At 40.7% G+C, this 13796-nt stretch overlaps 1 protein-coding gene and 1 long non-coding RNA gene across 6 annotated transcripts in view; one reads left to right on the plus strand and one right to left on the minus strand.

Moving 5' to 3' along the window:
- The window catches only part of TUB (TUB bipartite transcription factor), a 135502-nt gene that overhangs the window by 14024 nt on the left and 107682 nt on the right, over window positions 1–13796 (minus strand). For all 5 annotated transcript variants that reach the window (XM_048950031.1, XM_048950033.1, XM_048950032.1 and 2 more), the window contains 7 exons: window positions 10450–10521; window positions 9455–9576; window positions 8425–8616; window positions 7753–7865; window positions 6575–6689; window positions 1041–1139; window positions 442–613 (listed from right to left, as the gene is read on the minus strand). In XM_048950031.1, coding sequence (XP_048805988.1) covers window positions 442–613; window positions 1041–1139; window positions 6575–6689; window positions 7753–7865; window positions 8425–8616; window positions 9455–9576; window positions 10450–10521 — 885 coding nt within the window. The remainder of the gene's footprint in view (window positions 1–441; window positions 614–1040; window positions 1140–6574; window positions 6690–7752; window positions 7866–8424; window positions 8617–9454; window positions 9577–10449; window positions 10522–13796) is intronic.
- Window positions 3903–13564, plus strand: LOC125695505 (uncharacterized). The gene is made up of 2 exons (XR_007377974.1): window positions 3903–5311; window positions 10453–13564. It is a non-coding gene; the product is annotated as an uncharacterized LOC125695505 (long non-coding RNA).

The raw sequence follows: 13796 nt of genomic DNA on the forward strand, positions 1-13796 counted from the left end.
GAGGAATATCTGAGTGACCAAGGATTGTGAGCCTTGTTAGAAAATTACAGATCTGGGTATTTCTGCAAATACAGGAGGAGAACTGTTTCTCCATAGAATGTTCAAGTGCATTACGTGTGCTGAGTTTCACATGTAACAAGAATGAATTAGTTCTATTCCTACTTAATTACAGGCAAGTGGACAAGTAAGGATAAGGGGGGAAGAAAAAATACGATTGTGATCTAGATGTTGTCACGTCTCTGTTCTGTCAACTCAAAAAATACTCCATATTTTTCCTTTTTTGTACTCTTTGTCCTCTGTCTCAAGAACGAGGCAGAGGAGCAGTGAGTTGGACCCAAGCAACTAAAATAAACTCACTCAGGTAACAGCAAGGGCAGAATCACTCTCAGGTTGGGTATGCAGTACTGTTGCTACGCATTACAGATAAGGAATGATACTTACGATCATTATCATGAATAATTTGGAAGTTTTTCACTGAGGCCTGTGTGACTCGACCATGGAAATTTAAAACATAGGACTGGGTGTCATCGTTCCAGACGGGAGTTTTGTTGTGCAGCTCAATGACGCTCTCTGTGTTTTTGTTCTGCCATCTTGCAAGCAGCGTCTCATGTTCCTGCACACAGCGCAGATGAATGCTTTGGTTTAACAGTCTCACAAGATGAACAAATATATTCACGCCAAAAAAACCCCACACGACTCCATTAATCAATCCCAAAGACTTAACTGTCGTTCTCAATTCTCAGCACAGCATCATAGAACGAAACAGAGATTTCTGAGTATCTTAATGAGGCTGTGCGCTCAAGTGCTTTCCACACCTTGGAAAAGGTTAGCTGTATCTTTTGTTATCAAAGTACAGTTATTTGTAGTGCTGTGCTGAGTCACAGAACTAGTCACACATCCCGTTGTTATTCATCTGTTTAAAATACTTGTTTAGTCTCTGAATCTCTAGAAATGAAAAGAATAACAACTGAAAAAAGAACAAACTCTAACTGAAGGAGAATTCAAGTAGTTTTTTATGACTGACTGATGGCATGACTTACATTTCTTGGTCTGATGGAAACTCTTTCATGGTCCATATTCATTCCTGGTATGATCACACTCATCTTACGAGGTCCTTTGAAGCCCAGGACATTTGTTTCCTAAAAATATTTAGAAAAGAGTTCATCATGTTCTGCATTTTAAAGTCCACTTCTTCAACAGAGGAACAGTAGAGCAGCAGCCCATGGGCCTTAAGTCAATCCATCAAAAAATATTCTGAGCTCCCACATTTACTTGCATGCCAAACATTCCAGCTTCATCTGAGCAACTCTGACAACAGGAAAGATAGAAGCAGGCATGTTTCCAAAGACATTCTCAGCACTGGGCACCAGCAACCTTAATACAAGTTTGAAAAAAAAAATCCCTTTGTTAAAGATAAGGATATGGACTAACCAGATTGTTTGGGTACTGCTAAAACTGAAAACAAAGTAGTTGTAATTTAGAAAACATAAAATGCAGTCACACATTTTGATGGGAGACCAAATTAAATACATTTATTCCAGAGTCAGCACAAGGTTGAACAAGAAGAAGCTGCCAGGAAGAGTGTCTGTTGCCAGTGCTGTGGCTTCCCAAGTCTTTGGATATGTTATGCTTAGAGATGAGCATGGCAAAAAAAACCCCAACACAACACATTAGCATGAACGCAAATTTCTGAGCTATGAAAGCAGAGAAATAAAAGAGATACCATGGGCACCAACATGAAATACAAGTTCCTCCATTAAGTGTCATTTGATGTATTTCTGACCAGCTTTTTACAAAAGCATCCAGTACTGTACTCTCCTCTCAAAACAGAACCACGTGAAACAGTGATACCTCAGAAAGATCCAATCCATCCCTTAGTTTGTGGCATTTTTTTGGGGGGAGGGAGACGTCAGGGGTGTCACATGTAACTTTCCCTTTCACCTTTGCCCCGTGCAGGGGTCTGTGCAACATTTACTAGCTATGGAACACATTTTTCCATCCATCAGACCTTTGAAATCCCTTTGGTTATTTCAGCAAACCATCTGGAGATTCTAAACAACTCACCGAAGTTTTTAATGCACACAAAGAAAATTCCACAGAGACATTTTAATGAATACTCTTGAAGCAATCCAGGTATATTTATATATCTCCATGACTATATACATTAACTGGAAAAATTGAACCTCTTTTCTGAATCCCTTACATCATGGCCCTTGGCAAAGTAAACCAATGTTTAGCTTAGCTGGAGGCATCTGCTTGGTTTTGTATAGTGACAAAACTCAAACTAAAAAGGCTGTCAGCAGATTTTATATGCAGGATGAGAGATTCAGCAGAGCAGAATACATCTAAGGTGCGTGCTCATGCTTACTTTCCACTAGATACTGACAATATTGCTCTTCTCTGCAATGCTTTACAAGCTTACTGCTCCATAAGCTGCAGTTACGCTATATACAATTCATTTAGATGCTGACTGGCTGAAAACATTGTAAAATTAAATAATAGTGCTGAATCACTTTCCTCCCAACAAGTAGCATTATCTCTCTGCAACAATCTGACTGTGCTCTTTGGATTTTACTTACATGCTAAAAATCAGCATTTCTGCCAAATGTTAAGGGAATTGTTTCTATTCTCACACTGTTTCAATCAACAATTACATCAAAGATTTCTTGGCGAAAGTGACCCTTTTGCTAAGCTCAAGGAACAGGATTAAGATTCTAAAGGTGTATAACATATGAAGAAAACAGTAGGGACAAAAGAAGAGCTTCAAGAAAGAGCAGACCTTTCCAGTATAGCTTGCATCCAAACACAATTAGTTCCCTTGTCCTTTTCCCTTACCTGCTTCTCTGCTATGTCCCTGCTCCACTACATTGTGCATACATTCAAGACTAAAAATAGCATTCATAGGGGAACATAGGAACTCACAATTTAGTCACCCCAAATACGCCTTCAGCAACTTTACTCTCTGGACTTGATTTACACAGATGTGCCCTGTCCTTCCTATATTCTGCAGATTCCTTCCAGAGGAAGCCCAGAACCTCAAAACTACATTTGAGCACAAAGAAAGCAATCGCAGTTTGAGCAGAAAGATGTATTTTTCCAATATTTGAAGGGACAGGAGGGGCAAAGGCTGTTTACAAGGGTGGATAGAGATAGGACAAGGGGGAATGGTTTTAAACTGAGACAGGGGAGGTTTAGGCTAGATATTAGGAGGAAGTTTTTCACACAGAGGGTGGTGATGCACTGGAACAGGCTGCCCAAGGAGGCTGTGGATGCCCCATCCCTGGAGGCATTCAAGGCCAGGCTGGATGTGGCTCTGGGCAGCCTGGTCTGCTGCTTGGCGACCCTGCACACAGCAGGGGTTGGAACTAGATGAGCATTGTGGTCCATTTCAATTCAGGCCATTCTATCATGCTATGATTCCCTCCACTCTTTGTATATGTAGTTTTATTACTGCTTTATTTAAAGTATAGCCATACCTTGCAGTATCAGCTGAGCTCCCTGCCTGCAGAATCTGAATTGTGAGATGCTAAGGATGTAAAAGAAGCTGCAGCAGAATCTAGTGGTACAAGCAGTACAGTTACACCTCCCTGCCTCTTGATAATTTTGCCAAGCGATTCTGCAATCAGCCATTAGGTGTTGCTCTAGGTTTATTAATATGCCAGCCCGCCATCGTCAAGAAGAGTAAATATGGCTAAGAGCACTTGTTAAAACTCCGTTATTGCATTAACTTTATTAAATATTACTTGGTTCCACCCAAAATTCAAACCCTATGAGAGCCCAGTCCAAACGCTCCCTGAACTCTGGCACTTGAGGCTATGACATTACTGTGGGCAGTCTATTATGGGGCCTGTCCACCTTCTGGTGCAGAACTTGTCCCTAACTCCCAGCTGCCCCTCCCCTGACACACTCCATGCCATTCCCTTGGGCCCTATTGCTCTCACCAGAGAGCAGAGCTCACTCCCCCTAAAAGGAGCTGCAGCCACAATGCGGCCTCCTCTCAGCCTCCTCTGCTCTGGGCTCGACAAACGAAGGGATCTCAGCTGCTCCCTCATACATCCCACCCTCTAGATCCTTCATCATCTTTGTTGCTCTCCTTTGGACACTCTCTACTAATTCTACGTCCTTCTTATATTGCCACAAACTGCACAGACCTGGAGTGGTCCCAGCTAACCAGCAAATTTTCCCAATTTTCACGAAGGGCAAGAAAGAAGATCCTGCAGTTGGTCCCATCATCAGTGTTGAAGACATAGGTGAAGAAGGCATTAAACATCTTTGTTTTGTCTGCATCTCTATTTATGTGGTGATCATCCTCATAAAGTAACCAAGCATTGTTATTTCTGCTGTTACCATATTTAGAAAAGCCCTTTTTGTTGTCATCCACAGTACTGGCGTGTTTCAACTCTAATTGTGCTTTGGCCACACAAATTTTCTATCTACAGTGGTGAATAGCATCTCTCTAAGTCTTCCCACATCACCCAAACTCACTTCCAATGCCCATACAGAATTGTAGGGGTTGGAAGGGACCTCTAGAACACATTATTTTTCCACCTAAGCTCTAAAAGAAGATCAGTGAGGGCAGATGCATCAACACTTTCTGACTGTATAAACTAGAATGCTGAATCATCAGCAGGTCAGGTGCAGTAAGTTGGTGGCCAGGTACAACTTGCTCTCCTGATGGGTACTTGACTGGATGAGCTGAAAGACAGCAAACAGCATAGTGGTGCTTTCAGCCTGTTGTTTATTACAGCTTTTGCTGCAGGAAAAATCTCAAGGCAGGATTTAAAAGAATACTTTAGGACAAGGGTGTTTCAGGAGTGCTCTTTATAGCATTTTTTACTCTGGTTCTGCTGCAGCCAGCAACAATAATCTTATCTTAGCAAACCTATCTATTAATGAAACATCATTCAGATTTCCTTTTGTCCTCTAGCCATAGCACACCTGCAAGCCTTCTGCCTTTCTCCATGACATCAAGTGGAATGACTCATCTTCTTATACAAATGTACAACTTTTATACTGCTGATCTGAAAACAGGCATATAAAAACAGCTTTAGTGTTAGCCACATCTTCTCAGAAGCCATGCTTCTGTTCTTTGCAATATCTGCTCTGCATTTCCAAATACTTCCACTGGCTGCAGCAGAGTTGTCTATTTGGTAACGTTAATGGTTCAAATATCAGTGTTATTCACTCTTACAAGAAGTGCCTTCACTTTTCAATGCATGACCTTTTTTGAACTGTTATTGTGTTCTCTTTGTATTTCCAGTGTGCACCAAACAATTACCTGGATCCAGTGAATGCTCTCCTATGTAAACCGGTAAAATTCCCTTTATTAAAAATGCAAGTTACTCTAGGTTCTTACTAAGACTTTAGTTGATGAATAGAAACTCACATCAAATTCTGGACTCTGATGTAAAATCCTGCTGACTGGATTGCTCTTTACTTTCCTTTTCCTTTCCTGCTTAAAGCTTCCAGGCTCCCCACATTTCTTCCCACATCCTAAAGCTACATCTTTCCAGAAACACATTCTGTGCATACACAGGGACACACTGTGATGGCTAGATTTCAAACTGAAAGAGCTCCAGGCATTCCTGATTAGATCTGAACAGCAACTTTTCAGACAAAAGTGTTCTTGGGTATTTTTGTCAGTTATTGAACTGGGAAAACAGAAAACCTTCTGTAGAACTGCACTTACCAATTCTGACTGGAAGAATTCTTCAGGCCCAGAGATTTCTGGGCAGAAAGAATACTCTCATCATAACAGTCATCCAGGAATCGTTCTGCAGCATAGGAAGTTCCGCACAAATGTGCACAAGAACTTCTTTACAGTGAGGTGACGGAGCACTGGAACAGGCTGCCCAGGGAGGTGGTGGAGTCTCCTTCTCTGGAGATGTTCAAGACCTGCCTGGATGCCTACCTGTGTGACCTGCTGTAGGGAACCTGCTTTGGCAGGGGGGTTGGACTCGATGATCTCTGGAGGTCCCTTCCAACCCCTACAATTCTGTGATTCTGTGGTTCTAAAACAACAGCTGTGCTTTAAGTCCTGACTGTCTGCATTGCCCCAGCAAACACTGTTTAGTCTCCTCTAACAGGCTGGTTTCTCGTTCAGTTGCATTTTAGATTTCATTTTGTCTTCCTATTAAAAAGGAGTTTAATAGCTTTGATTAGCCTCTTATCCATCTACCTGTGTTTTGCATGGCAGGGGCCTCCTCTAAAATATCATTAGAAATTATCAGGCCCTAGTGCAGTAATTCCATGTGTGCAGCTCCTCCCAGTTGTGGAGGTTCTCTCAGATGATGTCTGCAGGCTGTGAAGCATCCTACCCCTTCAAGAAGGTTATGTAAAACCTCTAACAGCTTTTGACCGAAAGTGAGAACTGGGCAACCTGGTTCTGTGCACAATGACTTTTAACTCTTACTTTCCACCGAATTTCCTGGTTTCTCTATTGAAGATCAGATGTTTCACTACATGAAAGTGCAAATGTTGATTTACGTAACCTTAAGTGAGAAGGAAATTCAGTGTGCTGTTTCAGAAACTGAACTGCCCTTTCTTGCATATTTTGCCTTTGAGCAGTACTTACATAACAAATAGCAGCTAGCTCCTGACGCAGGACACTCGCCTCCAGGCTTGATGTTGTTTTCATTGGATTTACTCCATTGTCATAAACTGTAAACTTAGTTCCCATAAGATTTGATCTATCAAAAAAATGGAAAATCCGATCACCATTTGTCAATAACACTGCCTCAGATATCTATCCTTTACTGCATTGCAGTTCCAAAGGACAAAGAATATGAAGTACAAACAGTTAACTCTAATCCCAACTGAATGGTAACTTCTAGATTAAAGGCCACAACAAAAATGTAAAGGTAGAGCAGGACACAGTAAAGGTCCCTAAATGAAGACTTCTTGTGGCATCTCAGAAACTAGTAAATTCAAGAAGGCAATTAAGAAATGTCTGAGTGTTTTTTTTTTTCTTTTACAAAATGCTTGCCATCTAAAATATCACTGGCTTTCTCACCTGACTGCTACTCTGTTGGACTACAGACAGTGATTTTCATAAGGTTACAAATAAGATTGGTTTTTACTGCTTAAATGAAAATCATATCAAGGACTGCAAAATACAACTTAGAGCACACTAACACTGCATTATCCTCATTCTGTGTTTGCACTGCAGTAGCACATGAAGTTCTGAGATCCATGCAGGCAAACAGCAACTAATAGTGTAGTTCCTTTCCTCAGGCACAGACAAACTAAAGACATATTGAGAGGCACCATGTATGTCCCAACAACAGATGGATGCATGATGAGATGACAGACAGAAAAGAAGCAAGTGGTTCTGAGTAGAGTCCACTACATGCAAATATCTCTAATTAGGATCTCAAGAAATGGGCAAAACCCATTTTCAGATTATCTAAGAGACAGAACTTTCAAAGTGTTTATATCAATAGTGGGTAGACACAATCTGCTCATGCACTTCTCAAAATCTCATTAAGATAAGCAGTCTGCATCTTCAGATGCCCATAACTCTTGAGAATCTGGCCTTTGAGTGTTTAAGAGCCTCAGTCTGCTGACTTTTAATTATTTATTGACATTTACTTGAGACATTTTGAAACCATGTCTTAGATACTGCTTAACTGCATTACCACTACCATCTGATTTATCCAAACCTCCAAAGAAGAAGTCACATTGATTAAAGGCTTCCTAATTTTATATGAACTATACTAAAAAAAAAATGATCTGATATGCTTCAATCTTTACCTCAGTTTTCCAATAAAACTCTCTCCACCTCGAGACAGGTCAGTTGGGTCTATGGAGATGAGGTAATTAGAGGTTTTACTCTTCTTTCGTTTCCTTCCAGCTAACAGAAACACCTGAGCAGTGCAAAAAAACCATCATGTTTTAGAATGCCAAAGGGGTTAGAACACATCACATCCTGCTTTGATATAAGGAAACCACAGGCAATTTTTCTGTTTTCTAACATCATAAGCAAAGTAAAAGAAGGTTTCCTGGCACTTAGCAAAACCAGATAAAAATCAGGACGGGAAAGTGAGTTCTCAACCATTCAGTCCATTAGTTATGGTTTAAATAATTAAATCCAATCTATTTTGTTAAATGTTTAATTCTAGGTTGCATTGTCTCTTCTGCTGGAATTGAAAATAGATGTTTTTCAGGCCACAGAATGCAGAAAGGCCCCAGTTGCTCTCACAAAAAGGTGCCATGCCTGGATTACTTAAAGCCAATGATTAGACATATGGAGAAAGGCAGCAGAACAAAGTGATATTGTTCTGCTTTTGGAGGACTAGGGCAGGTCTCAGTGATAAGGCATATAAAATACAAGATTACATTTTCCTTGTAAGACTTCTTCAGATTTTTTATTATTGTTTTTAATATTCAGATGCAACTGTTATGCTATTCAAGTTATTTTATGACCTTTTTACCATGCTCCCTTTCCAAGTGGAGGTAATAGGTAGGGTACATCCCTCGATCCATTCCTTTCTTGTCTCTTGTGATTCTGCATTTGACGGTGGCACCCTGTGGAGCAGGTCTTACAGCAAATTCCTCCAGGTCATCAACATCTATGAGAGGCTCATTTGTGGAAGGACTAGGGGCTGAGGCCACTTCCTAAAACAGAAGGGAAACTTCAAAATATGAAGGAATGACATTTGCTAACAGCTGCGCTTCAAAAAACACACAAAAGGGACACACAGTTTCCTCCATTCTAGTTCCACAGAGGCCTTCAAGGCAACTTATCAAACTAAGGACATCTCCCTGTTCAGCTGGTTGAGCTCTCACCTAACAAAGGCCCACAGAGCAGTTCTCTGTCCTGCTGATGCTGAGCACACAGACACATCTGGCAAAGAAGAACCGGCAGCTGCACAGAGTGCCGTCATGTTACAAAATCAAACTCTGGCTCACACTTTCCATCTCAAAACTTTCCTCTTTTGAGAAGGTTCATACCCGTGGACAACAGTGTTCTTTGATGAAAAGAAGATATTGGATGGCTGAGAGACAGTTTAAGGCACAGAAAACTCTAAGAGGGAGGAGAAGTCAGTTGAAGTACACAAAGGAGTGAGCCATCATCAGCTGGATTAACAAGAGCTGGATATTCGAACCTCTGAAGCTTTGTTTTATCTTCAGATAGCACCAACAAGAGCAGAGTGAAAAAATGCTTAGAAAAAAAGACAAGAGAAACGAAAGACCTTTCTGAGATCCTGCAAGAGGCAGAAGGGTAAATATTTACAGTTTAACTTTCTCTTCATTCAAGTTTGCTGTTCTTCACTCCAAGTCATTATTTTCATTCCTTCTGTGAAATGAGAGCTTTCACAGTAAATTAGCTCAGAGATGCTGTAGTTCATATTGAAAACAAAACAGAAAAACAGGCCTATCCTGACTGTGCTCTGAACTGATGCAGTACACAGTGACCCACATGCTCCTTCTTCAGCACTGACCCCTTACTTACCTTACTGGATTTCTTGCTTGTGGCAGAACCAGGCCGGGTGTTACTGTTTAGCTGGGAAGAGCTAGAGCTGTCTGCATCTTCCTCATCCTCTTCCTCATCGAAATTCATGCTGCTTGAAATGCCTGAGGAGAAAGCAGTGCACTATGATATACTAATACTTGACATAAAAATATCATTTCTTATGTTGTTGCACCCTTAGGCTTACTGGTGAGAGAAGGAATGTGTGTGTGAGGGGCTTCATTATGTGAGGCACCATACAAACGAGTGGTGAGACAGCACCTGCATGGAGAAACCAAAACATGAGGCAGGAAATAGCATGGTCTCCATTCCACAGAGAAGACTGTTAAGCAGTGATACAAGAAGAATACAGAGTGAGAAATTAAATATAAATCTCAACCCCATCAAGTACTTCAAACACAGCATGACTGAGTAGACAACCTATCACGGCCATTTGGAAGCCTTAACAATTAAAATAGGAACACTTCTACAGCACACTTTTAACAGTTCCTGTGAGATCCAATAAAGAGCAGATCTTACACTGAGAAGAAACCATTCATTAAGGAAACATTCCTATGCATATTTATTTCATGTAGAAAACAGTACCAGCCTAGGCCAAAGGATCTGCCTTAGAGTGCTTAAAAATCTGACTTTAAAAGAATTCAAAGCCTCAGACATTTCAAAGGGAAACAAAACTTTGAACATCAAACAGGGCTGGGCAGCAAAAAGTATCCAACGACGGGACATTTGCCAGGTGTAGTTTTTCAGATGAAGCCACCCTGTACTCAAGTTTCTCATATCAGAGGCAGACTATGCAGTATTTCTCACCCGCTTTCTTCCCTCCAACCCCCCAAAAAACATGAAACAAAATAAACCTACAACCATCTGGTCCAGTATCTCTGCTATTGTTAAGCCTGACACAGAAGCATAAATTAAACTCAATGATTTCCAGGGCTAAACAGCGTGGGCATAATGAACTTTTTTCTTTCTGTACTTACCAGGAGCATGATCCAAGGCAACAAGACTGGACTGGGAGGTGGAAGAGGACCAGGATGTATTTGCATGGGGATCTGGGAAAGGAAAACATCTAAGGGAATGATTCTGCAAACTCAAATAACTCATCAACAGCATTCTTCACAGCACTAAAGGCTTACCACATGTGGCTAAAACACTGCTGCCACAGCTTTCAATTAGGAACATCACGCCTTTCTGCACAACCAAATTCACTTTCCATTTACTATACCCACTGTCACTTTTTTAGTGATTTAGAATAAAGCCATATAGTCCTGATTCATGGAGCTCAAGCTTCAGAAAGCATCATCCATGCTAAAAGGCTGTGCCACAAACACTTCTGTGAACAACATGCCCTTCATAGTAAGTTTTTGGCCTAATTCTAACACACACACACCAAAAAAAAAACCCCTTCCAAAACACAGATTCTATACTAATATTTATTCAGTAACACTGAAAAAGAAGTATTCAGATATTTGGATGGTCTAAATTCTACCTAAAACCCTGTGCCAAATGTGTGTGCATTATCTATCTTAAGCTATCTAAATGGTGCTTCTGAACTCCCACAGGTACACGCAGAGATTTTCAGGCAACTCAGTCACTGGAGTATGAGCTTGGTCTGCAATAAGCAGAGACTGAACTACCACAGAAAAATAAATACTAGAGTCTGTACCAGTAATGGTTTGCTTCACTTCCAATTTTGGAAATGAATGAGGAAAATAGACACCAAAAACCTCTTAAATATTTTTTATGTTATTGCTCTTTCCAGTTACTTCAATACACGCCCTTTAAAATAGCTTTTGACACCAGATGCATACCTGGCAATAAAACAACACCAAAGCAGTAAGAGCAAATAAAAATGAAACAGAAGCATACTGCAATTTTTGTATTTCATTCAGCTGTACCGTAAGTGGTCTCACAGTCTACTTCTTCAGTTGCTCCAGTGTGGCCATACAGCACCCAGCACGACAGCAGAAAGCTTTAGCAGGACGTGGGTATGCAGGGGAGCCTGAATTCATGGGTCAACTGGTATTTTTAAAGCCTGCAGAACTCACTCATTATTAATCATGCACATTAATCACAAACATTAGTTGTTAATGATGACAACCAATGTTCTAGTCATGGTTAGGAGAAGGAATCCATCTCTTCAGCTGGCATCCGTGCAGAAAAGCCATACTTGCATACACTGCTATGCACAGCCAGAGATAATTTGCTTCTACATTCAGGTAGTATGTTGGTGGGGAAAATCCTCTGCCTGTTATAGAAAAGCCTGCAGGGAAGACTTATGGGAAAGAATGCTTCAAAGAGCTCCTGTGTTGTTCTTGAATCCAGAAATCAAACCTATTCCCTCCCCAAATTTCAAAAGAGCTGTAACTTTAGGTGGAAAGAACTAAGACTGGGGGGTTGGAGATTCATGATCCTTGAGGTCCCTTCCAACCCTGGCCATTCTGTGATTCTGTGATCTGTGTGAAGAACAAATTGTTCATCCCAAGTCTTTACAGAGACATACAAGAAATTGATAAGCGTGAAGACTGAAATTTAATTACTGAGTGGTGAAACCTAGAGAAGTCTGGCTCTGTCCTAGTGACTCATTTGCCAGCAGGGACCTATACATATTAAAACTTCTGAAATTAAAAGGACAAGTATTTCCTGCAGGAAGTAACTGATTCTAGCTATGGCAATTTCCAACAGACGGAGAAATCAAATAAAACATTTGGCATTTTCTTGCAAACAGCATATTCTCTTCACACTCAGCTATCCTATGCCCCCTAACTGAGCTTGACTTGCTGAGTGATCCTCAGAGAGGAGAGATGCATATGCTGAGAGAGGTTTCTCTTCACAAAGTTAAAGTCACAGAGCAGAACTGGCACAAATCAGGGTAAGCAAATCTAATGGGACTTGACCTGCCTCTTCCCACTAGGCCAGCTAGCATTCACCTCAGTGGTTTTCTTCTCTTGCTCCTGTTACATGCAAGAGGTGGACTAATGGGAAAAAGCCATTCTAAATGCTTTGCAGACCAATGGGGACACGTCAGAAAGGAAGCAGCAGTTCACAAGCAGTGAAGCAGCAGTGGGAATCCACATAAAAAGCCCTGGCTCTACGTAAAGGTTTCCAGGACTACTGGGATACTATCAAGTCTCCTTTACTGCTATCAAGTGCAAAACCACATAGGCTGAAGTAAACATATTTTATGGAGATACTACCAGTTGCAGTCCTGTCTTAATACTGTCTTAATACTTTTCTTTGTGTCCCACAGACAACAGTTCTGTTGTTAATAAAAATTATCCCCAGCACTCCCAAAAACAAAGCCCCTACACAGACTTGAAGCATACCAGTCAAACAGCCTCAGCAGTGTCTGCTCTGGTCAGCAGTATGCTCAGTGCTGGATAAAAAAAAAAAGGTCATGCCATATATTGCTTCTACCGAGAAAACAAACAAAAGAATCGAGAGAATAACATCAAAAATAGAAATGTCCCCCAGAGTAAAAATCTGACTGCTCCGACCTAATTTGAGAAGTCTGCTGATAATTTTTAGGTCCACCAGCTTTAGTAAGTACTGTGTCCGACTATTACATATTCTGAGCCATAGTCTAAGTCAACACAATCATCACACAGATCAGAACTTGTTAGTCATGCCAACATTCCTTTGACTCAAATGCCCAGGAAGTGCCCCACTTGGATAAAATATGCCCGTTTCAGTTGAAGTTGCTCACATCTGCAGAGTAATGTCCCAGAAAAAATGAATCTTAGTGAGAACTGTGCTGCAGACAAGAAGCGTGCATTTAGATATGAATAGTCTATTCTAGATGAGTCAAGTTTGCACTTACATTTTGCTCTTTGTACACAAGGAGTTTATTCTTAAAGCATGAGAGTACGCTTGGCTCAAGCCATCTTAGCCTCAAAAGCCATGCACTGAAGAAGAACTCCTCCTAAATAAATGCTTTCAGAAAAAGCTCTGTGAAGATTTTAGGATTTTTTCCTTCCTACAGATAATGTTTAACAAAAGATAATAACACTGCAGGAAGGAAAGCACAGATGCATGAATGCATACATACACAGTCTATCTCCTAAATCATGTGTGCCTTTAGGAAAAAAAAAACAACAGAGAGCATTTCAGGACAACGTGGGACAAATGCTGCAGAATGCAGTATTGTAATTTTCACCTCTCCAAGCATGAACATACATTGTGAAACCGTAATAGAGTTTAACCAACAGCAAAATTAAAACTAATATTCTAGTTCAAATATTGTTATTCCATATTCTTCATCAGCTGCCATAGAAGTGATTTCCGGAGTCATAAAATATCAAAATGTAACAGATGGATATAAGCATTA

Source organism: Lagopus muta, chromosome 6 (assembly GCF_023343835.1).
Source record: "Lagopus muta isolate bLagMut1 chromosome 6, bLagMut1 primary, whole genome shotgun sequence".
In the NCBI taxonomy this organism is placed as follows: domain Eukaryota; kingdom Metazoa; phylum Chordata; class Aves; order Galliformes; family Phasianidae; genus Lagopus; species Lagopus muta.